At 40.9% G+C, this 26,136-nt stretch overlaps 1 protein-coding gene across 4 annotated transcripts; it reads right to left on the bottom strand.

The window, feature by feature from the left end:
- Positions 1–4,093: 4,093 nt before the first annotated feature.
- On the bottom strand, positions 4,094–9,425 carry PBDC1 (polysaccharide biosynthesis domain containing 1). Of its 4 annotated transcripts, none has more exons than XM_011971752.1 (6): positions 9,164–9,425; positions 8,704–8,769; positions 7,404–7,463; positions 6,745–6,885; positions 5,416–5,527; positions 4,094–4,715 (listed from the first exon to the last, which is right to left on the bottom strand). In XM_011971752.1, exons 1-6 carry the CDS (start codon positions 9,191–9,193, stop codon positions 4,423–4,425), a joined length of 702 nt encoding a protein of 233 aa, XP_011827142.1. In that variant the 5' UTR covers positions 9,194–9,425; the 3' UTR covers positions 4,094–4,422. The 4 variants fall into 4 exon arrangements, with proteins under 4 accessions (XP_011827142.1, XP_011827143.1, XP_011827144.1 ...); XM_011971754.1 differs by having other exon boundaries at positions 4,198–4,788; positions 9,141–9,185; XM_011971751.1 differs by having other exon boundaries at positions 4,200–4,788.
- Positions 9,426–26,136: the final 16,711 nt, after the last annotated feature.

Here is a 26,136-nt window from a genome sequence, read left to right on the forward strand (position 1 = left end):
AGCACAAAAGGCTGAAAATTCCAAAAACCAGAATGCCTCTTCTCCTTCAAAGGATCACAACTCCTCCCCAGCAAGGGAACAAAACTAGATGGAGAATGAGTTTGACAAACTGACAGAAGTAGGCTTTCGAGGGTGGGTATTAATAAACTCCTCTGAGCTAAAGAAGCATGTTCTAACCCAATGCAAGGAAGCTAAGAATCTTGAAAAAAGTTTAGAGGAATTGCTAACTAGAATAACCAGTTTAGGGAAGAATATAAATGACCTGATGGAGCTAAAAAACACAGCACGAGAACTTCGTGAAGCATACACAAGGATCAATAGTCAAATAGATCAAGCAAAAGAAAGGCTATCAGAGATTGAAGATCAATTTAAAGTGTGAAGACAAGATGAGAGAAAAATGAATGAAAAGAAGTAAACAAAGACTCCAAGATATATGGGATTATGTGAAAAGACCAAACCTACGATTGATTGGTGTACCTGAAAGTGATGGGGAAAATGGCACCAAGTTGGAAAACACTTTTCAGGATATTATCCAGGAGAACTTTCCCAAACGAGCAAGAGAGGCCAACAATCAAATTCAGGAAATACAGAGAACACCACTAAGATACTCCTCGAGAAGAGCAACTCCAAGACACATAATCGTCAGGTTCACCAAGGTTGAAATGAAGGAAAAAATGTTAAGGGCAGCCAGAGAGAAAGGTCAGGTTACCCACGAAGGGAAACCCATCAGATTAACACTGGATCTCTCTGCAGAAACGTTACAAGCCAGAAGAGAGTAGAGGGCAGTACTCAACATTCTTAAAAGAATTTTCAACCTAGAATTTCATATCCGGCCAAACTAAGCTTCATAAGTGAAAAAGAAAAAATCCTTTACAGACATGCAAGTGCTGAGAGATTTTGTCACCACCAGGCATGCCTTACAAGAGTTCCTGAAGGAAGCACTAAACATGGAAAGGATCAACCGGTACTACTCACTGCAAAAACATACGAAATTGTAAAGGCCATCGACACTATGAAGAAACTGCATCAACTAACGGGCAAAATAACCAGCCAGCATCATAAAGACAGAATCAATTTCACACATTAAAAATATGAACCTTAAATGTAAACTGGCTAAATGCCCCAATTAAAAGACACAGACTGGCAAACTGGATAGAGTCAAGACCCATCAGTGTGCGGAATTCAGGAGACCCATCTCACGTGCAAGGACACACATAGGCTCAAAATAAAGGGATGAAGAAATATTTACAAAGCAAATGGAAAGCAAAGATAAGCAGGGGTTCCAATGCTAGTCTCTGATAAAACGGATTTTAAACCAACAAAGACTAAAAGACACAAAGAAGGGTATTACATAATGGTAAAGGGATCAATGCAACAAAAAGAGCTAGCTATCCTAAATAGATATGCACCCAATAAGGAGCACCCAGTTTCACAAAGCAAATTCACAGAGACCTACAAAGACTTAGACTCCCACAGAATAATACTGGTAGACTTTAACACCGCACTGTCAATATTAGAAAGATAAATGAGACAGAAAATTAACAAGAATATTCAGGGCTTGAACTCAGTTCTGGAACAAGCAGACCTAACAGACATCTGCAGAACTCTGCACCCCAAATCAACAGAAAATATATTCTTCTCAGAACCACATCACACTTATGCTAAAATTGACCACATAATTGGAAGTAAAAACTCCTCAGCAAATGCAAAAGAATGAAAATCATAACAAACAGTCTCTCAGACCACGGTGCAATCAAATTGGAAGGTAGGATTAAGAAACTCACTCAAAACCACACAACTACATGGAAACTGAACAACTTGCTCTTGAATGCCTACTGGGAAAATAACAAAAAGAAGGCAGAAATAAAGATGTTCTTTGAAACTAATGGGAAAAAAGACACAACTATACCAGAATCTCTGGGACACAGCCAAAACAGTATTTAGAGGGAAATTTATAGCACTAAATGCCCACAAGAGAAAGCAGGATAGATAGATCTAAACTCGACACCCTAACATCACAATTAAAAGAACTAGAGAAGGAAGATAAAACAAATTCAAAAGATAACTAAAGACAAGAAATAACTAAGATCAGAGCAGAACTGAAGGTGACAGAGAAACAAAAAACCCTTCAAACAATCAATGAATCCAGGAGCTGGTTTTTTGAAAAGATCAACAAAATAGACTGCTAGCCATACTAATAAAGAAGAAAAGAGAGAGAATCAAATAGACGCAATAAAAAATTATAAAGGGGATATCACCACTGATCCCACAGGAATACAAACTACCATCAGCGAATACTAAAAAGACCTCTATGCAAATAAACTAGAAAACCTAGAAGAAATGGATAAATTCCTGGACACATACACCCTCCCAAGTCTAAACCAGGAAGAAGTCGAATCCCTGAATAGACCAATAGCAAGGTCTGAAATTGAGGCAGTAATCAATGGCCTAGAAACCAAAAAAAGTCCAGGACCAGACAGATTCACAGCCAGATTCTACCAGAGGTACCAAGAAGAACTGGTACCATTCCTTCTGAAACTATTCCAAACAACAGAAAAAGAGGGACTCCTCCCTAACTCATTTTATGAGGCCAACATCATCCTGATACCAAAGCCTGGCAGAGACACAACAAAAAAGACAATTTTAGGCCAATATCCCTGAGGAACATCGATGAGAAAATCCCCAATAAAATACTGGCAAACCGAATACAGCAGCACATCAAAAAGCTTATCCACCACGATCAAGTCGGCTTCATCCCGGGGTTGCAAGGCTGGTTCAATGTATGCAAATCAATAAACATAATCCATCACATAAACAGAACCAATGACAAAAAACACATGATTATCTCATTAGATCCAGAAATGACCTTCCATAAAATTCAACACTCCTTCATGCTAAAAACTCTCAATAAACTAGGTATTGATGGAAATGGAACATATCTCAAAATAATAAGAGCTATTTATGATAATCCAACAGCCAATATCATACTGAATGGATGAAAGCTGGAGGCATCCCCTTTGGAAATCGGCGCAAGACCAGGATGCCCTCTCTCACCACTCCTATTCAACGTAGTATTGGAAGCTCTGGTCAGGGCAATCAGCCAAGAGAAAGAAATAAAGCATTTTCAAATAGGAAGACAGGAAGTCAAATTGTCTCTGTCTGCAGATGACATGATTGTATATTTAGAAAACCCCAACATCTCAGCCCAAAATCTCCTTAAGCTGATAAGCAACTTCAGCAAAGTCTCAGGATACAAAATCTATGTGCAAAAATCACCAATAAACCAAAAATAGACAAACAGACAAATCATGAGTGAACTACCATTCACAATTGCTACAAAGAGAATAAAATACCTAGGAATACAATTTACAAGGGATGTGAAGGACCTCTTCAAGGAGAACTACAAACCACTGCTCAGTGAAATAAAAGAGGACACAAACAAATGGAAGAACATTCCATGCTCATGGAGAGAAAAAAATCAATATAGTGAAAATGGCCATACTGCTCAAAGTAATTTCTTGATTTAACGCTATCCCCATCAAGCTATCATCCACTTTCTTCACAGAATACCCGTCTCTATTAAACATACAAAAAATTAGCTGGGTGTGGTGGCACGCGCCTGTAGTCCCAGCTACTTGGGAGGCTAAGGCAGGAGAATCACTTGAACCCAGGAGGCCAAGGTTGTAGTGAGCCGAGATCGTGCCACTGCACTCCAGCCTGGAAGTCGGAGTGAGACTCCGTCTGAAAAAAAAAAAAAAAAAAAAAGCGAACCACCCCGGTTTTTTTTTTTTTTTTTTTTTTTTTTTTTGCTAGCTTTCAGGCAACATTCTGGCTACCAAAAGAAAAGCAAATACTGAAGCATGTCCAGTCTCTTGCTCTTCTAATTCTTCTAACATAAACTGGGCTGCATTCACTAGTCTGACAGGTTCAGGTTGCAGATATTTATCAAATCTTTAGTCATATATAGCAAAGAAATCAGGGAGTTATAGTCACTCAGAGATTAAGAGTCAATTCTTATGTAAGGACTTCTAATCCCAACACCGGGTATAACTTAACAAGTTTAGAGAACTTTACTACAGGAAACAGTGAGATGCAGTAAGAAACAGGAGTAAATTATTATATATAAGACATGGTGATGAGATTATATATTTGAAAAAAATTTCAAGTGTCAAATACCTTTTTAAAATCAGTCACAGATATAGATAATAAGAACCAAAAGAAATTTATTTACAAATTTCTTACTTGACCAGTGGTGTCATCCAAGAAACAGTATACCAGGAAAAATCAATTAACACCCCACTAATAGTCTTTAGAACAGTTCATACAAGGGAATGACCAGAGCAGTTCCTGACTGTTAGACTAGAAAGATGTCCTCCTGAGTATCCTTCAATTGTACATGAATTTACATTTCACCAAAGGGGTCTATGCAAGTAGCACCGTGGCACTTGTAGACTCAATTAAGTCAAAGCTTCTAGAGTGCTGTTCCCTGTATACCTTACATAGCTTTTTCACCACTTTTGTTGATTTCTTTGTCAGCTTCTTTCTCTTTTTCTCCTCCTTTGTCAGTTTTGTCTTCTCTGTTGATTCCTTCCTTTTTTTCTTCTCCACTATCAGCTCCTTTCTCCCCTCTATTCTTGGTGTTCTCTTCTTCTCCATTGTCAGCTCTTTTTTCTCCTCCATTGTTGACTCCTTTCTCTCCTTCTTTGTCCTGAACACTGATATAAACAGCTTTGTTATAGCCTTCCCGATTCCGAGCAATTTCAATGGCAAAGAATTGTATCCTGGGGGCTGAAAAATGAACAGAATTGATTATCATCCTACTCTCAGTTTATTCCCTAAATCTCTTTTTTTTGAGACAGGGTCTCACTCTGATGACCAGGGCTGGACTGCAGTGGCACAATCACAGCTTACTGCAGCCTCAATTTCCCTGGTTCAAGCAATCCTCCTGCCTCAGTCTCCTGAATAGCTGGAACTACAAACACTCACCACTACAACTACACCTGGCTAATTTTTTAAATGTTTTTCTAGAGATGGGATCTCCCTATGTTGCCCAGGCTGGTCTCAAAATCCTCAGCTCAAGTGACCCGCCCATGTCAGCCTCCCAAAGTGCTGGGATTACAAGGCATGAGACACTGTGCCTGGCCTGCTCCCTAAATATGCTGGAAATCCGACAAAATTGAAATAACATGCAAACCATTCGAGTATAGTCATAAACTTCAGAGACCTTTAATTCCAATCTCATATTAATGAGATTGAAAATACTTAACTATCTTCAAGTTACGTAAAAAATAGCAACAAGATCTTTAAAGATGAAACAAGATAAGGTGACCTAACTATACGTGTCACTGATTCATCAGTAAAACCAGACTGTTCAGTCTCCTTATAGAGAAACAATTCCAGAGGGAAGAAACTCACCAAAGATGGTGTTTTCCTCAGTATAGCCCTGAGAACAATCTAGTCGCAGCAAAGTACCATAGTTGAAGTCTTCAACAATCCCATTAAACTTCAAGCAGAATGGCCTCCACTTCTATAAAGGCAAATACAATGCTTTAGCTGACAAATGCAAGAGGTTGATGTACTAAGGCCAGGAGAGGGACTTCCATTTCCCCAGTAAGGAAAATAATCACAGTGAGACTAGGAATGAGGTGATTGTTGGTTTCACAGTGAAACTAGCAATGCGTTTTTGTGCTACCTACTGTGTCTTTAGACTGGTATTTCCCAAGATGAACAATATTTTACTTGAAAAATATATAAATCCTTTGCTGCAGAATTAAAATATCATTTCTTAAGTAAATTGTTTTGTTTTGAAGTTATTGGTCAGTTCAGCCCAAAATGGTCATCTATCCCCACTAAAACACAAATGATTTTAATAAAGAAGTCCATTCAGTAGTGACAATTTTCCAAAGACAAAGATCACTAACTGCCTGCTAGAAGTTAAAAGTGTAGATTCTTGGCTGGGTGCGGTGGCTCGCGCCTATAATCCCAGCACTTTGAAAGGCCGAGGCAGGCAGATCGCTTGAGCTCAGGAGTTTAAGACCAGCCTGGTCAACAAGGTGAAACTCCGCCTCTACCAAAAAATACAAAATATTAGCTGGGCATGGTAGCATATACCTGCAGTCCCACCTACTAGGGAAGCTGAAGCAGGAGGACTGCTTGAGCCTGAGAGGTGGAGGTTGTAGTGAGCTGAGATGGCCTGGGCAACAGAGTGAGACCCTATATCAAAAAAAAAAAAAAAAAAAACTTTAGATTCTTCATTAGCCAAGGGTTTACTCTCAAGGAAAAAATTTTTTTCCTAACTGTAAAAGTGTTAGTATCCTATCAAAGTATAGGATAATCACATAAGCAATGAAAAACAAAAGTTTTCCAGTTATCCATGGCCTGTAATCACATGAACTTAAATCCAGAGAATCAAAACACCTTCCTATACCCTATTTGCCACTCCCCATCCAAGTCTTCTGGCTATATGACTTAAATAAACTGATCCATCCTCCTCTGAAAGGGCTGATGGGTGGAGATTTAAAATATCCAAGACAAAAAGGAGAAAAAAATAGACTCAACAACATGAAAAGTCCATAAACTGGAAAAACATTCATTTCCTAACTTAGTTGATTAAAACTAGAAAAGTAGTTCTGGTTCTTCACATATTTTTCTTAAACAAAAAAAGAGCTTAAATGTAAAAAAAACATTCACAATCAAAAATTGTTGGTTAAATGCTAAGTAATATTTAAGAAAGAGAATTTTTACCTCTTTGGCCAATTCTGACTTGAGTTCTTCTGGGTCCAATACATCTATCCTAAGGGCCTCAAAATTTTTCCGGAACTCAGAGTAAATTTGGTCATCTACTTTGGTGAGTTTCAGGAACTGTGGGTCAACTGATGAAATCAGCTGCCAAACAGTAAGACAACATACAGATGCTAGTTTGTAATTTACTATACTTCTATCTTCCCCATTCCCGCCAGAAAACCTTTATGGTTCTCAGGGCAGAAGATCTCTTCAAGAAGTGTCGACAGCCTACATCCTGGATGAAATCATGACAGTTTAAGCCAACATATTATTACAATCCCTTCCACCAATTTGGCAGTTGGCTTATTTAACCATAGTACTGCCTGGCTATTGCCCTCCATGGATTGCTCGTTCATTCAACAAACATTTATTAAGTGCCTACTATGTATGGGCCAGACGCCCTCTTGTCAGTTAGCATTACAACACTGGGTAAAGCAGCAGAACTCATTGTAGAAACAAATTTGCCTTCACTCCTCTGTTGTCTGTGGGTAAGAACTTACATTAATAAAAACTATCTCCAAAACACAACTGTTTAACTTGCTGAGAATAGTGATAAGCAGAGCATCATATGCTATAATTACATGTTTAATTCTGCTTAATGATGAAGACAGACAACTCACCTTGTAATAGACTTCAGCATGTTGCATTGCTCTCATGGCCCAAGCCATCTCAATATCAGGCTGCAAAGGAGTGAAGAATGCCAGGTCATAAATCTCCCCATCCTACTACTGAATAACAAATTAAGGAAGTATGTGGATGTCTAGTTAATGCTCAAGAGGGCTACCAAACTTGATGTTACTGTCAAATGATAAAAACTGGAGTAATAAATTTGGACAATAATTCTTTTGTCCGTATGACAACCAAAAGAAGCTACCTACACAGTGTAATGAACACAGTGAGCCACTGCCTATCTTTTCCCAGCTGCTAGTGAAAGCTGGGAGACTAAATAAAGCAGTAGACAAATCACCTTCTCGGGATTGAGTTAAATCATTGTAAAACTGAAATAATACACCCATCAATTCCACTGAGTTGTTGGGTGAACAAAGAATCAAGATGAAAATTACTTTCAATTTTTAAGATTGAAGCATGTCGTAATCATTTTTGTTTGCCAGCCAATTCCCCATACTGTAACACCTAGAAATGAATTAGCACATGAAACAGATCAAGGTTACAGTAAGTCTTACCAAGCACCCACCTGTTCCACTGGAATCTCCCATTCCAACGAGACCGAGCTATTTCACTGACTCCAGAAAAAGCCATTTGCATTTGTTATCTCCCGGCCTTAGACCATGCACTTTTCCTACCTGCCAGTCCATGTCCTTTGTCCACCAACACTTGGAGGATACAGTTAAAGCTCCATTTCCTCAGTCAAGTCTTCTACTGCCTTGACCCCTTAGGGATTTCTCCTTCAGCTAAATTATTTGGATCTTATGGCCTGACCCACTCATTATATGTATCACATTCTTATTTGGGTGTTTTTACTATTCTCACATCCCCTTGTCTTGTTTTGGAAAATATGTCATATACTTTCTCAGTAATTTTCTAAACCAGACACACATAAGCCAGTCCAACTTTGCTGCACGATGGAATCCCTCAGAGACCCTTTAAAAATACTGATTCTTGGCTCTCATTCCCCAGGCATTCTGATTTAGATGGTATGAACAGCAATCTAGGCAGCGGGATGTTTAAAAGCTCCCCAGTAATTCTAAAGCGTGGCCAACTTGGGGAACCACTTTCACAGGCGTTAGTCTTGCGTTTGTGTACTAAGATTAAAACGAATTGAACGCAGGTGCGGTTTCTGGTGTAAGCGGAGAGGGTCTGCGGTAGATTATCAGGACATGAAGTTGTAACTTAGCGGCAGGTCCTGCAGAGATCCCAGGCTAGCTGAGGGGGTGGGAGCTATGGGTGAGTCATACTCACATCGTTGCCATACGACTCTGCTGGGAGAGAAAGCGCATGTGCCACAGACACCAACTCCCCGGAAACCTAGAAAGGGGGAAAAAGAGTTCAAGGCTCCACCCAAGGCCGGGCACGGTGGCTCGTGCCTGTAATCCCAGCACTTTGGGAGGCTGGAGGCGGGCGGATCGCCTGAGTCCAGGAGTTTGAGACCAGCCTGGGTGACATGGCGAAACCCCGTCTCTACAAAAAATACAAAAAAAAATTAGCTGGGCGTGGTGGCACGGGCCCGTAGTCCCAGCTCCTCGGGAGGCTGAGGTGGGCGGAAGACCTGAATCCCGGAGGTCGAGGCTGCAGTGAGCCGTGATCCCACCACTGCGCTCCAGCCTGGGCGACTGAGTGACACCCTGTCTCAAAAAAGAAAAAAAAAAGGCTCCACCTGGCTAGACCTCCCCACTCACCCGACCCCAGAGCTGCGTCTCACCGGTTCATCAGTTCCACTGGTGGCTGCCATGTTGCAAACCAGAAAGCGTGGCTCCTTCCGCAGCTGATTGGAAAGCTGAGCCGGATCAGAGTCGTTCTCAACTGGCGGCTCCACTGTGCAATCTCCCTCCCCCTGAGGAAGTTGCTGGCCCCGCCTTACCCTCCCCGCGCAGGCGCAGAGGTGGAGTACTGGTGCGTAGGCTGGACTGCTTGAGAGATCTGAGGTGATTGATCAGTAATTTCGGTGGTGATCACGGGAAAAGGTTGAGTTAAAATAGTGCCCCTTTCGTGTCTTCACTGCGCCGTGTGCCCAGCCAAAATTCAAATTCACTCTCCATTCAAGTGCGCATATACGCACATGTGCATACACATACACCCCAGTACCCCCAACCAGGGAGTGATTCACGAAAAGGCATGGTGCTAGGGCGCGGAGTGCAGGGATGAAGAATTTAGTACCTGCCTTGGAAGAACTAGATATAGTGAGGGACCGGACACAGTAGTGCTCACAGCATAGCATCGGATGTTGTGGGAGCATGAATGGGGGATACCTAAGCCAAATTATGAAGGGAGCTTAGCCAAGCAGACAGGGAAAGACAGTCCAGGCAGAGGGAAGAGCACAAACAAAGCCATTAATGGCACCTTGCTGGGAATTACAAAAACAGTATAGCTGAATCCAGAGTGGAGTCATCGAGGGAGCACAGGGCCTTTGGTATGCTGAATGTTAGGGAGTAGAGAGTTTACCCTTAGAGCAACAGTAAGCTACTGAAGATTTTTAAGTAGGCCAGCTTCATGGTCAGACTTAACTTTTCTGATCTCTGTAACACAACATGGAAGATTAATTTGAGGAAGACGAAATTGGAGACAGAGACACCAGCTTGAAGGCAGTGGGTGATGAAAATCTAAACTAAAGCAGTGACAGTTGAGATGAATTTTGAGAATTAATGGGGCTTATAATCAATAGAACTTTTTGACTAATTTCATGTAGAGCATAAAGGAGAATTAGGATTCTACTATGACTCCCAGATTTCAGAATAGAATTTGGGGATAAATATCGTTGAGCAAGGGAACACAGAGGAGGGATGATGAGTTTAATTTGAGAAGTTAAGTTTAGAAGAGCCTATGGGGCATTCAGTTAGAATTGACCAGGCAGAGGGAGATCTGATCGGAGATAAATTTGATAGTTGGTACTTCAGGTTTAGTTGAGCTTTCATAAGAAATCTATAAAGAACTGTAAAGACACAAAAAGCAGCAGGTCAAGCATTTATGAAGGAAAAAAGGCAGCAAAAAAAAAAAAAAAAAAAAAAGACTTAGAAAAAAGTTGTCAGTTGTCTGTCAAAGAACAAGGCGAAGCCTCACAGAAACCAAAGGATGTAAGAGCTTCTAGAAATAAGTGGTGAGCAGAACCCAGTACTCTCAGTTGAGTATACTAAGCATAAACATATAGGGAGGTTGACAACCTTAGCAAGAGCAGGTTTAGTAGAATGGTCATTGACAACCTGAACAAGGGCAGAAGTCAGATGGTAGTGGGTTGAAGAGGGAGTGGGAGATAAAAAAGAGGTGTTAGTGATCATGGAAAGTTCTTCCAAAACAGGTGCAGCTAGAAAGAAACATGAGGTCTAGGGACTTTTTTTAAAAATCGGGGTAAAGACCAGATAATATAAAAATTTACCATTTTAATCATTTTTAAGTGTACACTTAGGTAGTGTTAAGTATATTTACATTGTTGTGTGACAGATCTCCAGAACTTTTTCATTTTGCAAAATTGAAACTCCGTATGCATTAAAGAACGATTCTCCACTTTCCTCTCCTTTTGGCCCCGGGTAGCCACCATTCTATTTTCTATGAATTTAATTACATTAGACACTGCATATAACTGGAGTCATACCGTATTTTTCTTTTGGGGACTGAATAATGTCCTCAAGTTTCATCCACTTTGTAGCATATGACAGGATTTCCTACATTTTTAAAGCTGAATAATATTCCATTAAGGCCGGGTGCGGTGACTCATGCCTGTAATCCTAACACTTTGGGAGGCTGAGGCAGGCGGCTCACTTGAGATCAGGAGTTCGAAACCAGCCTGGCTAACACAGTGAAAGCCCATCTGTACTAAAAATACAAAAAAAAAATTAGTCAGACATGGTGGTGGGTGCCTGTGTAATCCCAGCTACTTGGGAGGCTGAGACAGGATAATTGCTTGAACCTGGGAGGCAGAGGTTGCAGTGAGCCGAGATCGCACCACTGCACTCCAGCCTGGGTGACAGAGTGAGACTGTCTCACACAAAAAAATAAGATTGTATGTAAATACCACATCTTGTTTATCCATTTATTCATTGATAAACACTTGGGTTACTTTCACCTTTTGGCTATTGTGCATAATGCTGCTATGAACATGAGTGTACAAATATCACTGTGAGACCTTGCTTTCGGTTTTGTTTTTTGTTTTTTGTTTTTTTTTTTTTTTTGGATATTTACCCAGAATTAGGATCACCGGATCATATAATTAATCATATGGTTAATGGGTCTTATTTTTAATATTTTAGGGAACCCAGGCACTTTAAAAATTATTTTCAGTTTAGAGAAACTTAAGAGTACTGAGTAACTGGCCTCATGCAAAATACTTTCCTGGAGGATAAGCTAGGTCTATCTCCAAAGAAACTTCATGAATGAAGAGAGATAGCAAAAGTAGGAAATAGTGCTGCAATAAAAATACATGCATATGTGTCTTTATAATAGAATGATTTATAATCCTTTGGATATATACCCAGTAATGGGATTGCTGGGTCAAATGGTATTTCTAGTTCTAGATCCTTGACAAATCACCACGCTGTCTTCCAGAATGATTGAACTAATTTACACTCCAACTAACAGTGGACAAGCGTTCCTATTTCTCCACATCCTCTCCAGCATCTGTTGTTTCCTGACATTTTAATGATCGCCATTCTAACTGACATGAGATGGTATCTCATCGTGGTTTTGATTTGCATTTCTTTAATGACCAGTGATGGTCAACTTTTTTTCATATGTTTGTTGGCTGCATAAATGTCTTCTTTTGAGAAGTGTCTGTTCATATCCTTTGCCCACTTTTTGATGAAGTTGGTTTTTTTGTTTGTTTGTTTGTTTGTAAATTTGTTTAAGTTCTTTGTAGATTCTGGATATGAGCCTTTTGTCAGATGGGTAGATCACAAAAAATTTTCTCCCATTCTGTATGTTGCCTGTCCACTCTGATGATAGTTTCTTTTGCTGTACAGAAGCTCTTTAACTTAATTAGATCTCATTTGTTAATTTTGGCTTTTGTTACCATTGTTTTTGGTGTTTTAGTCATGAAGTCTTTGCCCATACCTATGTCCTAAATGGTATTGCCTAGGTTTTCTTCTAGGGTTTTTATGGTTTTAGGTCTTACGTTTAAGTCTTTAAATCATTTGAGTTAATTTTTGCATAATGTGTAAGGAAGGGATCCAGTTTCGGCTTTCTGCATATGGCTAGCCAGTTTTCCCAACACCATTTATTAAATAGGGAATCCTTTCCCCATTGCTTGTTTTGTCAAAGATCTGATGGTTGTATATGTGTGGAGTTATTTCTGAGGCCTCTGTTATGTTCCAGTGGTCTATATATCTGTTTTGGTAGCAGTACCATGCTGTTTTGGTTAATGCAGCCTTATAGTATAGTATGAAGTTAGGTAGTGTGATGCCTTCAGCTTTGTTGTTTTTTCTTAGGATTGTCTTGGCTATACGGGCTCTTTTTTGGTTCCATATGAAATTGAAAGTAGTTTTTCCCAATTCTGTGAGGACCGTCTATGGTAGCTTGATGGGCATAGCATTGAATCTATGAATTACTTTGGGCAGTATGGCCATTTTGATGATATTGATCCTTCCTAGCCATGAGCATGGAATATTTTTACATTTGTTTGTGTCCTGTCTGATTACCTTGAGCAGTGGTTTTTAGTTATCCTTATAGAGGTGCTTCACATCCATTGTAAGTTGTTTTCCCAGGTATTTTATTCTCATTGTAGCAATTGTGAATTGGAGTTTACTCATGATTTGGCTCTCCGTTGATCTGTTATATTGGTGTATAGGAATGCTTGTGATTTTTGTACATGGATTTTGTATCCTGACACTTTGCTGAAGTTGTTTATCAGCTTAAGGAGATTTTGGACTGAGATGGTGGGGTTTTCTAAATATACATTCATGTCCTCTGCAAACAGGGACAATTTGACTTCCTCTTTTCCTAATTGAATACCCTTTATTTCTTTCTCTTGCCTGATTGCCCTGGCCAGAACTTCCAATACTATGTTAAATAGAAGTGGTGAGAGAGGGCATCCTTATCTTGTGCCGGTTTTCAACAGGAATGCTTCCAGTTTTTGCCCATTCAGTATGACGTTGGCTGTGGGTTTGTCATAAATAGCTCTTATTATTTTGAGATATCTTCCATTAATACCTAGTTTATTGAGAGTTTTTAGCATGAAGGGCTGTTGAATTTTATGGAAGGTCTTTTCTGCATCTATTGAGATAATCATGTGGGTTTTGTCTTTGGTTCTGTTTATGTGATGGATTACGTTTATTGATTTGCTTATGTTGAACCAGCCTTGCAACCCCGGGATGAAGCTGACTAGACTGTGTTGGATAAGCTTTTTCATGTGCTGCTGGATTTGGTTTCCCAGTACTTTATTGAGGATTTTTGCATCGATGTTCATCAGGAATATTGGCCTAAAATTGTCTTTTTTTGTTGTGTCTCTGCCAGGTTTTGGTATTGGGATGATGCTGGCCTCATAAAATGAGTTAGGGAGGAGTCCCTCCTTTTCTATTGTTTGGAATAGTTTCAGAAGGAATGGTACCAGCTCTTCTTTGTACCTCTGGTAGAATCTGGCTGTGAATGTGTCTGGTCCTGGACATTTTATGGTTGGTAGGTTATTAATTGCCACCTCAATTTCAGACTTTGTTATTGGCCTCTTAAGGGTTTCGACTTCTTCCTGGTTTAGTCATGGGAGGGTGTATGCTTTGAGGAACGTACCCATTTCTTCTGGATTTTCTAGTTTATTTGCATAGCAGTGTTTATAATATTCTCTGATAGTAGTTTGTATTTCTGTGGGATCAGCAGTGATATCCCCTTTATCAGTTTTTATTGCATCTATTTGATTCTTCTCTTTTTTTTTTTTTCTGTATTAGTCTGGCTAGTGGTCTATATTTTTTATCTTTTCAAAAATCCAGCTCCTGGATTCATTGATTTTTTTGAAGGGTTTTTCGTGTCTCTATCTCCTTCAGTTCTCTGATCTTAGTTATTTCTTAACTTCTGCTAGCTTTTGAATTTATTTGCTCCTACTTCTCTAGTTGTTTTAAATGTGATGTTAGGGTGTTGATTTTAGATCTTTCCTGTTTGCTTTTATGGGCATTTAGTGCTATAAATTTCCCTCTAAACACTGTTTTAACTGTGTCCCAGAGATTCTGGTACGTTGTGTCTTTGTTCTCATTGTTTTTAATGAACATCTTTACTTCTGCCTTCATTTTGCTATTTACCCAGTAGTCATTCAGGAGCAGGTTATTCAGTTTCCATGTAGTTATACTCAGGTTTTGAGTGAGTGTCTTAATCCTACCTTCTAATTTAATTGCACTGTGGTCTGAGAGACTGTTTGTTATGATTTATGTTCTTTTGCATTTGCTGAGGGGTGTTTTACTTCCATTTATATGGTCAGTATTAGAATAAGTGCAATGTGGTACTGAGAAGAAAGTATATTCTGTTGATTTGGGGTGGAAAGTTCTGCAGATATATATTAGGTCTGCCTGGTCCAGAGCTGAGTGAAGTCCTGGATATTCTTGTTAATATTCTGTCTCATTGATCTTTCTAATATTGGCACTGAGGTGTTAAAGTCTACCACTATTATTGTGTGGGAGTCTAAGTCTCTTTGTAGGTCTCTATGAACTTGCTTTACGAATCTGGGTGCTCCTGTATTTGGGTGCATATATATTTAGGATAGTTAGCTCTTTTTGTTTCATTGATCCCTCTACCATTATGTGATGCCCATCTTTGTCTTTTTTGATCATTGTTGGTTTAAAGTCTCTTTTATCAGACTAGGATTGCAACCCCTGCTTTCTTTTTTGCTCTCCATTTGCTTTGTAAATATTCCTCCATCCCTTTCTTTTGAGCCTATGTGTGTCTTTGCACGTGAGATGCATCTGAATACAGCACACTGATAGGTCTTGACTCTTTATCCAATTTGCCAGTCTGTGTCTTTCAATTGGGGCAGTTAGCCCATTTACACTTAAGGTTAATATTGTTATGTGTAAATTTGATCCTGTCATTGTGATCCTAGCTGGTTATTTTGCCCATTAGTTGATTCAGTTTCTTCATAGTGTCCATGGTCGTTACAATTTGGTACATTTTTGTAGTGACTGGTACTGGTTGATCCTTTCCATGTTTAGTGCTTCCTTCAGGAGCTCTTGTAAGGCAGGCCAGGTGGTGACAAAATCTCTCAGCATTTGCTTGTCTGTAAAGGATTTTATTTCTCCTTCACTTATGAAGCTTAGTTTGGCTGGATATGAAATTCTAGGTTGCAAATTCTTTTCTTTAAGAATGTTGAATATTGGCCCCCACTCTCTTCTGGCTTGCAGGGTTTCTGCCAAGAGATCCACTGTTAGTCTGATGGGATTCCCTTTGTGGATAGCCCAACCTTTCTTTCTGACTGCCCTTAATATTTTATTCCTTCATTTCAGCCTTGGTGAACCTGACGATTATGTGTCTTTGGGTTTCCTCTTCTTGAAGAGTATCTTTGTGGTGTTCTCTGTATTTCCTGAATTTGATTGTTGGCCTGCCTTGTTAGGTCGGGGAAGTTTTCCTGGATAATATCCTGAGGAGTGTTTTCCAACTTGGTTTCATTCTTCCTGTCACTTTCAGGTACACTTATCAAACACAGATTTGGTCTTTTCACATAGTCCCATGTTTCTTGGGGGCTTTGTTTGTTTCTTTTCCCTCTTCTTTCTCTAATTTTGTCTTCTCACTTTATTTCTTTGAGTTGATCTTCAATCTCTGACATCTTTCCTTCCACTTGATCCATTCAGCTGTTGATTCTTGTGTATGCTTCACAAAGTTCTTGTGCTGTGTTTTTCAGCTCCATCAGGTCATTTATTTTCTTCTCTAAACTGGTTATTTTAGTTAGCAATTCATCTAACCTTTTTTAAGGTTCTTAGCTTCCTTGCATTGGGTTACAACATGCTCCTTTAGCTCGGAGGAGTTTGTTATTACCCACCTTCTGAAGCCTACTTCTGTTAATTTATCAAACTCATTCTCCATCCAGTTTTGTTCCGTTGCTGGAGAGGAGTTGTGATCCTTTGGAGGAGAAGAGGCATTCTGGTTTTTGGAATTTTCAGCCTTTTTGTGCTGATTTCTCCCCATCTTCGTGGATTTATCTACCTTTGGTCTTTGAAGTCAGTGACCTTAGGCTGGGGTCTCTGAATTGACGTCCTTTTTGTTGACTATGACACTATTACTTTCTCTTTGTTAGTTTTCCTTCTAACAGTCAGGCCTCTCTGCTGCAGGTCTGCTGGAGTTTGCTGGGGGTCCACATCAGACCCTTTTTGCCTGGTTATCACCAGCAGAGGCTGCAGAACAGCAAAGATTGCTATCGGTTCCTTCCTCTGTAAGCTTCTTCCTAGAGGGGCACCTGCCAGATGCCAGCCAGAGCTCTCCTGTTTGAGGTGTCTGTCGGCCCTTACTGGGAGGTGCCCCCCAGTAAGGATACATGGGGGTCAGGGACCCACTTGAGGAGATAGTCTGTCCCTTATCAGAGCTCAAACGCTGTGCTGGGAGATCTGCTGCTGTCTTCAGAGCTGCCATGTAGGAACGTTTAAGTCTGCTGAAGCTGTGCCCCCAACCACCCCTTCCCCCAGGTGCTCTGTCTCAGGGAGGTGGGTGTTTTATCTATAAGTCCCTGAATGGGGCTGCTGCCTTGTTTTCAGAGATGCGCCCTCCAGAGAGGAGGGAATCTGGAGAGGCAGTCTGGCTGCAGTGGCCTTGCTGAGTGAGGTGTGCTGGGCTCCTCCCAGATGGAACTTCTAGGAGGCTTTGTTTACACTGTGAGGGTGAAACCACCTACTCAAGCCTCAGCAATGGCAGACACCCTTCACCCTACCAAGCTGGAGCATCCCAGGTCGAGCTCAGACTGCTGTGGTAGCAGCGAGAATTTCAAGCCAGTGGATCTTAGCTTGCTGGGTTCCGTGGGGTTGAGACCCACCAAGCCAGACCACTTGGCTCCCTGGCTTCAGTCTCCTTTCCAGGGGAGTGAACGGTTCTGTCTTGCAGGCATTCCAGGCACCACTGGGGTTTGAAAAACTCCTGCGGCTAGCTCAGTGTCTGCCCAAATGGCTGCCCAGTTTTGTGCTGGAAACCCAGGGCCATGGTGGCATGGGCACCAGAGTGAATCTCCTGGTCTGTGGGTGGTGAAGACTGTAGGAAAAGCACAGTATCTGGGCCAAAGTGCACAGTACAGTCCCTAATGGCTTCCTTGGCTAGGAGAGGGAGCTCCCAGACCCCTTGCACTTCCCTGGTGAGGTGACACCCCACTCTGCTTTGGCTCACCCTCCTTGGGCTGCACCCAGTGTTCAATCAGTCCCAGTGAGATGAACCAGGTACCTTAGTTGGAAATGCAAAAATCACCCACCTTCTGCATTGATCTCACTGGGAGCTGCAGACTGGAGCTGTTCCTATTCAGCCATCTTGCCAGCCAGGGATCCTGTTTTCCTTATTTCTTACATACACTATACACCCCATTAAATTTGTCATTCAATCCCCAATATTTGTTGATTGCCTACTCAGAGCTATGCCCATATGTGTCTAAGACCTAGACATGTAGTGATGAAAAATGTACAGTACCCTCTCATAATGCACTCATCCTAGTGAGATATATTGTTATACTAAAACTGACCATTACAAAAAAAAAAAAAAAAAGACAGTAGTAATTATAATGATAGCGATTCCAAGGAATAGCACAGTGGCTGACACATATTAGAGGAGTGCCATGACTTTTTGTGGCATGAATGGATTAATGACAATACATTCAAAGCATTACTGGAAGACAAAGACATGAAACCTATCCTGTGAGCATTCTGGAATACGCTTGACTCCTGAAGTGAATACATCTTAAGATTAAGGTTAAAAGCTCCTGATACGTTAAGTTCCCATGAAAACCTTAGCAGGTATCACTTTTGACTGAATATCTTCCATAGGTAAGGGTACAGAAATAACTATTGTTAACTGCTGACTATGGATCACATGAGACTCAGACTGTCCCATACCAGTCTGTGTTAGTATATGAGTATGTGTGTGCACATATGCATGAATGCACTTAAGAAAAAGAGAGTAATCCCAGCAGTTTGGGAGGCCAAGACGGGTGAGTCACTTGAGCTCAGGAGTTCGAGACCAGCCTGGGCAACATGGCAAAACTCCGTCTCTACTAACAATACAAAAAATTAGCTGGGCGTGGTGATTCCAGATACTTGGGAGGCTGAGGTGGGAGGATCACCTGAGTCCGGGAGGTGGAGGTTGCAGTGAACCGAGATCATGCCACTGCACTTCAGCCTGGGTGACAGAGTGAGACCCAATCTCAAAAAAAAAAAAAGAAAAAGAAAAAAAAGAAAAGAAAAGAAAGAAAAGAAAAAGAGTGACACCTCTCCAACTATACCAGGGGCAGTACAAATGATCTGGAATCAGGATAGATTTAAATTCACTTCCTCCTTGGAAGTTACCAACCTGACTCTCATACTCAGTCTTAGGGCCATGATGGTTTGTGGTTAAAGTTATGTCATCTTTTATTTCAGAGGCAACTGAGTTTTATTATCTATGTGGCCTTAGGCAAGTCTCTTAAATGCAGAGTCTTGGCTTCCTCACTTTGAAAGTGAAGATTACAGACACACTTGACTTATGTGCTTATTTTAATGATGGAATTATATAAGACATGAATGTATGGGCTCTTAGCACAGGGACTAGAATATACCAAATGCTCAGTAAATTATAGATCACTCAGAATGCCATGGACTTTCCAGACATAGCTCAGGTTTAAGCTCTAATATTATTTTCTGCAAAGGTTATTTTGTTCCACATCTGTGAAGGGAGATACCTGGGTTGAGCATGGGGGAGAAATAGGCATATGTTAGCCTAGTACTTGTGGGTCCAGCTGCAACTCCTTGATACTGTGGTGAGTTGGGACTATCACATTGGATGCGCATTGACCCCAGACATGCCCATCTCTTTGCAGTGCATCATAGGCTTTCCCCAAGGGACGTTCTGAAAGCCCCACTCAGAAAGCATAACACCAGGATGTTATAGACAAGACTTTGAATTTTAGAGGCAGGCAGCTCTGGATTTTAAAGAGGAAAATGAACTGAGCCCATGGATTTTCTCTCTATAGTCACTGTTTTCTCCTTCCCTTCATTGGCTTTATTTACTCTGTCTCAATGCTCCCTTTCTTCCTTCTTTCTTGTTTTACTTTCTTGTAGTCACAGAGCAATTTTTCATAGAAACATAAAACATTTTTAAATACTATTAACACTTAGTAATTCAAGCCCCATCTTTAAATTTTCTCAGCTAGAAATGCAGAAAAGTTTCTGCCTCAGTTGTGCTTTTTTTTCAAACTAATCAGAACAATTTGGTCATTTAGGAATTGGACTAATTTTTCACTCAGAATTGTCTGAAACTTTTCTCACACCCATAATTCAGATCTCCTTTGTCATTCCATTCCATTCTCAGGTAAAGATATGGCACTGTATGTCAGAATATAACATCAAGCCTTCCTCTGTCTAAGCCTGGTGATAACATTGGTGGCCATCACACCCTGGCTGGGGCTACTAAGTATATTGCTGCAGAGCTCACTAGGTGAGCAGCCAGAGGAGAGAGAGGAATGAGAGTAGTGATGAGCTTTTCCTGATGACTTGGTATTTACTCTGTTCTGATTCAGACACATCTACAGGATAATTCAGGGCTCTGGACCAAGGAATAACCAGACTTCTCTAAGAATGGCTCCTTCGTGCTGGTGGCACAAGAGTAACCCTTGTTTTGACCACAGGCCCACCAGTTGCACTGACCAACTGCTTTGAGATGGAGTTATTTAGGCTGTGCCAAGTGACTTGCACTGTTTCTGAACTCATAAATATAATTTGTAGCCCTCACTGGATTCATATTTGATCCCATGGGAGCTGGGCAAAGGAGACACACCTGAGAAGGCAATGTAGTCCTCTCTTCAAAAATCATCACTTTCCTCAAACAGCCACAGTGTTATGTAGTGGGCCAAGCTGAGCTTCCTGGATATTACTTCCTAAGGATGTCATTTTCTAGTACCCTTTTTAGTTCCCAAATCAAAGAGTTATCTGACAGAAAAGAAATAGTATCTCACCATGATTAAAATTTTTATAACCTGATTAACTTTGATATTAAGTATCTTTTTCTGTGAAAGATGGGTGGGTGAAAGAAAGCAGGAAAGTCATTTATGATAGTAACCACACATACCCAACAATACCTGAAATGTAGCAAGTGACACCATTTAATATCATCATAGTAGCATGCATACAACATTATTTTACTCCGATAGAAAATAGTCAATTGGGAAGTAAATTAAAGAACTAAGAGTCATTATACATTGGTTGTAGAATTATGGCAACCTTTTCATTTACTGTGAAAACTTTCCCCTACTTTCCAAGTTTTCTCAAGATTTCAAGTGCATATGATGGGTTAAATATAACAACAAAATCTGGAATAAAGGGCTGGCATTACTGGTGAGAAAAGATTGAGTAAGCTGGCTCCAGAAGCATTGCCTGAGGGCATTCACTGAGGTAAAAGGAAGCAAGAGAAGCTTTCTGGACCTTATCACTGAAATGCAGGTAATTATTCATGATCTTTAATCTATCTTTACCCCAAGGCTACCTGGTGCACCTGTACACTGATGATATCCTATAATGTGTATACCAGAAGCCTGCATTGCTAAGGGGTTACTTGTTGGAAAGTTTTTACTTGACAAGGGTGGTTTTTAAGTGGTTCTATAAATGAGCCCAATAGGCAGGATTTTTCTTTCCTTTTATTTTTTCTTTCTTTATTTTTTTATTTTACTTTAAGTTCTGGGATACATGTACAGAACATGCAGGTTTGTGATATAGGTATACATGTGCTATGGTGGTTTGCTGCACCCATCAACCCCTCGTCTAGGTTTTAAGCCCTGCATGCATTAGGTATTTGTCCTAATGCTCTCCCTTCCCTTGTCCCTCACCCCCCGACAGGCCCTGGTGTGTGATATTCCACTCGCTGTGTCCATGTGTTCTCATTGTTCATTTTAAATAGTATTTTAAAATGTTTTATGTTTCTATGAAAAACTGCTCTGTGACTACAAGAAAGTAAAACAAGAAAGAAAGAAGAAAGGGAACATTGAGACAGAGTAAACAAAGCCAATGAAGGGAAGGAGAAAACAGTGACTATAGACAGAAAAACCATGGGCTCAGTTCATGAGTGAGAACATATGGTATTTGGTTTTCTGTTCCTGTGTTAGTTTGCTGAGAATGATGGCTTCCAGCTTCATCCATGTCCCTGCAAAGGACATGAACTCATTCTTTTTTATGGCTGCATAGTATTCCATGGTGTGTATATGCCACATTTTCTTTATCCAGTCTATTGTTGATGGGCATTTGGGTTGGTTCCAAGTCTTTGCTATTGTGAACAGTGCCGCAGTAAACACATGTGTGCATGTGTCTTTATAGTAGAATGATTTATAATCCTTTTGGGTATATACCCAGTAGTGGGATGGCTGTGTCAAATGGTATTTCTGGTTCTAGATCCTTGAGGAATCGCCACATTGTCTTCCACAATGGTTAAACTAATTTACACTCCCACCAACAGTGGAAAAGCATTCCTATTTCTCCAACGCCTCACCAGCATCTGTTGTTTCTTGACTTTTTAATGATCATCATTCTAACTGGCATGAGATGGTATCTCATCGTGGTTTGATTTGCATTTCTCTAATGACCAGTGGTGATGAGCTTTTTTTCATATGTTTGTTGGCTGCATAAATGTCTTCTTTTGAGAAGTGTCTGTTCATATAATTTGCCCAGTTTTTGATGGGTTTGTTTGTTTTTTTCTTTTAAATTTGTTTAAGTTCCTTGTAGATTCTGGATATTAGACCTTTGTCAGATGGATGGATTGCAGAAATTTTCTCCCATTGTGTAGGTTGCCTGTGCACTCCGATGATAGTTTCTTTGACTGTGAAGAAGTTGTTTGGTTTAATTATATTCCATTTGTCAATTTTGGCTTTTGTTGCAATTGCATTTGGCATTTTAGTCATAAAGTCTTTGTTCTGGCCTGTGTCGTGGTATTGCCTAGGTTTGTTTCTAGGGTTTTTATGGTTTTAGGTTTCACATTTAAGTGTTTAATCCATCTTGAGTTTATTTTTGTATAAAGTATAAGGAAGGGGTCCAGTTTCTGTTTTCTGCATATGGCTAGCCAGTTTTCCTAGCACCATTTATTAAATAGGGAATCATTTCCCCATAGCATGTTTTTGTCAGGTTTGTCGAAGGTCAGATAATTGTAGATGTGTGATATCAATAGGTTGGATTTTTCAAGACAGCGATGTCTTAGAAATGTCACAGTGCCACTGAAAGTCTAGCCATTGGTACATTTGATACTGCATTTCTAAAACCCAGATAAGGTTGCTGGAGATATTACAAACAGGGAGTAGACAGCCAAAACAGTTTAGTCAGGAGAAAGGAACCATGAATGTGACTGGGGTAAGGTATCTGAGCTAAAACCGGCAGCAAATTCATACGGGTCTGCAGCAATCTCAATTCTCGCCTCCTCAGAAAAAAGAATTCCACTGAGAGGCAGAAGGAAGAAAAAGAGACCAAGGCAAGTTTCAGAGCAGGAGTGGAAATTTATTTAAAAAGCGTTTAGAACATAAAAGAAAGTACACTTGGAAGAGGCCCAAGCGGGCAAATGAACGTCAAGTGTGGTGTTTAACCTTGATCCTAGAACTTTATAGACTGGCTCATTTCCCATGATTCTTCCCTTAGGGTAGGCTGCCCCATGCACAGTACCCTCCTTACCCTTGAGAGGCGAGCATGCACAGTGGGTTTAGGAAGTTATACGGATTCCCGCCTGAGGCTTTCTTCACCTTTCTGGTGAAGTGTCAATAGGAAGGCCATACTCTGTCATTTTGTCTTTTAATTCACATGCTTGAGCTCACTCCCACAATACCTGATTTTACTGGAAGCCCTTTTTGTTTCTCCCTGGCATTCAGTTAACCACGTTAATGTTAACAGCTGTAGATCAGCAGGAGATTATCTCTCCCTGACTCCAGGTGCCAAATTACCATTTTTAGACAGACAATGTGATAACTGTTGAACCATCACCCAATCACGTGACATTCCTGGTGGGTGCTGGGGAGAAAGCACTCTCCTGTCCCTCTCATGCGTGTCTAACTACATATAACATGAAAGTGTGTTGGAATCAGATGCAAAGACAAAAGCAGAGATGAATGGCAACAAGTAGGTGGTTTAACAGATTTTTTTTCTAGCAGGCAATGTAAATATGCTAAGATGAAAGGTTCTCATTAATACAGGACATGTAAGATGAAAATAAACAAAGATAATCATTTTTGTGAAAAGACCCAGTAGATAATCTCACAGCTTCTTTTTCCGGCAGAAAATATGGACGTGCTAGGATTGAAGGTACTTGTCATCACCAATCTAATGGGCTCAACTGGGACAAGTGATTGCATTTTTTTCTCAGATGGTGGGCTACATAACAAGAATTTAGCATTAAACAGACAGGTGTGCCAGTGTTGCTGCTAGTGGAAAGTGCACCAATATACACGCTACTTCAGGATAAGATTGGCAGACATGCTTTGGTCCAACATTGGCATGCAAAAGGGACGAACAAACGTAGAGAACCATCATATCTTGCCACCAAGAACAAGATTTAAGGAAAGATCTGTGGCCGTGGTCATGTATGATGTAGCTCAATCACCCCAGAAACAGAAGATGTTATGAAAAGCGTAAGCTGATTCCAGTTTGGCTCCGGCAGAGTGAGGGCAGAAGAGAGGACAGCATGTTGGAAGGGAATCCAGAGAGTTAACCAGAGATTAAATCCTGTTGGATCTTACCGGACAAGGACTGGGCTTTTACTCTGACTGAGATCAGAAGCCATTGCTGGGCTGGGACCGGAGGAGACACACGGCTCACAAAACACGTCTATACAGAGAATTCAAACTTCTGAACAACATATTGGATGAAGGAATCAAGTCCAAATTAAAATGAGGAAGTCTAATCAGATGACGAACTTGAAAACAAAGAGCATGCCATTGAGCACTAGTTGGCCACAGATGTGGATTTAAGTTTTCTAGCTGCCAAAATGTAAAGAAGGAAACATGATCTGCTGCAGGACTCAATAGTATCCCTGAGATCGTATCTGACAAACTGCTCAGAAGGGACACCTGTGCTTTTCCCTGAGATGCCTGTCTCCCATCGTCAGATGTCAGATTCTGGATCTATTTTGACAAGAGAGCTCAAAGGATTTCTTCACAGATGGAAATGAGGGGTGAGTAAAACGGTGTTGTGAAGGATCACCCTCAAGTCTATAGCATGAACAATTGGAAGGATAAGAGTGGCCTTAACTGTGAGGGATGGGGTGAGGGGGGACGCTGCAGTGGGAGGAGGTTTCTAGGGGAAGATGGGAGAGTTCGATTTTTGACTTGTTAATTTGGGTTGACTCTTAGGCAATTTTCTCAGCGAATTAGAAAGGAAGGTCAGAAGCCAAATGTGAGGAGTGGGGAGGCAGTGTTGGAGGCTTGCCGAGAGAAAATAAGTTGTGAAATGGAAGGGTGAACGGAGACGAAGGCTTGAGAGAAATGAGTAGTAATTGGAAGATTTGGACTACAAACCTGGCAGAAAGATGTTTTGGTTTAAATAGATAGAGACACTGAGTGTTTCCAGATCAGACAATGTTCATTCTTTATGATCCAGCCAGAAAACTGTGGCTTTTGCTAGCCTTTCCCACCTCTGAACACAGGTTTCCCCTTGCTGGTGAGGGTGGCGTGGAGAGATCCGAGTGAGGAAATAAGTTATCAGTGTTAACGCTTATTTCTTCAGTCATGCCGAAGAGGCACAGATAGGCCTAACACATAACAGGATAGAACACAATCCACCCGGACTTCCGCCTTATGCACAACTGCACTTTGAGTTTTGCTCATAGAGATAGAGCTCACACAATTAGGTAATTGGGCCCAAATCTGAAAGTGAGAAACAAGCCAGAAAGGACACTCAGAGGATGAAAAGGGAAACCAGTAAGTCCCACTGTTTTATACGCCAATGTCATCATGGTTTTACCTTCATGCTGAACCATAGAATTCCTTAAACTCTCACAGCCCTGGTCACTTGTGCCAATTCTACAAGGCCTCCAAAACTACATAGGAGATACTGTATCGTGGGCCCATTCCAAACTCTTACTCGGAATTAAAATTCCACGGGCTTTCCATTGATAGCACTGGAGGTCTGTCTGTGACACGCTGCTCCATTACAGCAAAGCAAAGCCCCATAATGACCTAATAATCTGGAAGGATAAGATCCCAGGACCCATAGAACAAGGAGGCCATAGGGAAGGCAGATCACAAAGAAGGAAACCAGACTTCCCCACCCCTCTGGGCTCCTGGGGGGTGGGGTGGGGGGGTGGGGGGAGGTCAGTGGAAAAAGCCCTTTAACCTAAGTGCTCAAGGCCCTAACCTAACAGCTTTTGTTGTTCACGCTGGAGCGCTGGCACTTCCTGACGCCGCTTAGCACTTCTATTAGAATTTTGTACTCTGATGCTAGTTTTCAGAGTATAGGAGCAACTGCAGGGAATGAAGCAGCAGACCTATCTATATTTTGTGGTGATCTAAGTCTCTGTTAATAAGCCTGAGACAAGGCAAAACCAGGAAGAAGCCCTGACCCTTATCAAGGTCATCAAAGCCACACAGGACCT

This window comes from Mandrillus leucophaeus, unplaced genomic scaffold (assembly GCF_000951045.1).
Source record: "Mandrillus leucophaeus isolate KB7577 unplaced genomic scaffold, Mleu.le_1.0 Scaffold1242, whole genome shotgun sequence".
In the NCBI taxonomy this organism is placed as follows: domain Eukaryota; kingdom Metazoa; phylum Chordata; class Mammalia; order Primates; family Cercopithecidae; genus Mandrillus; species Mandrillus leucophaeus.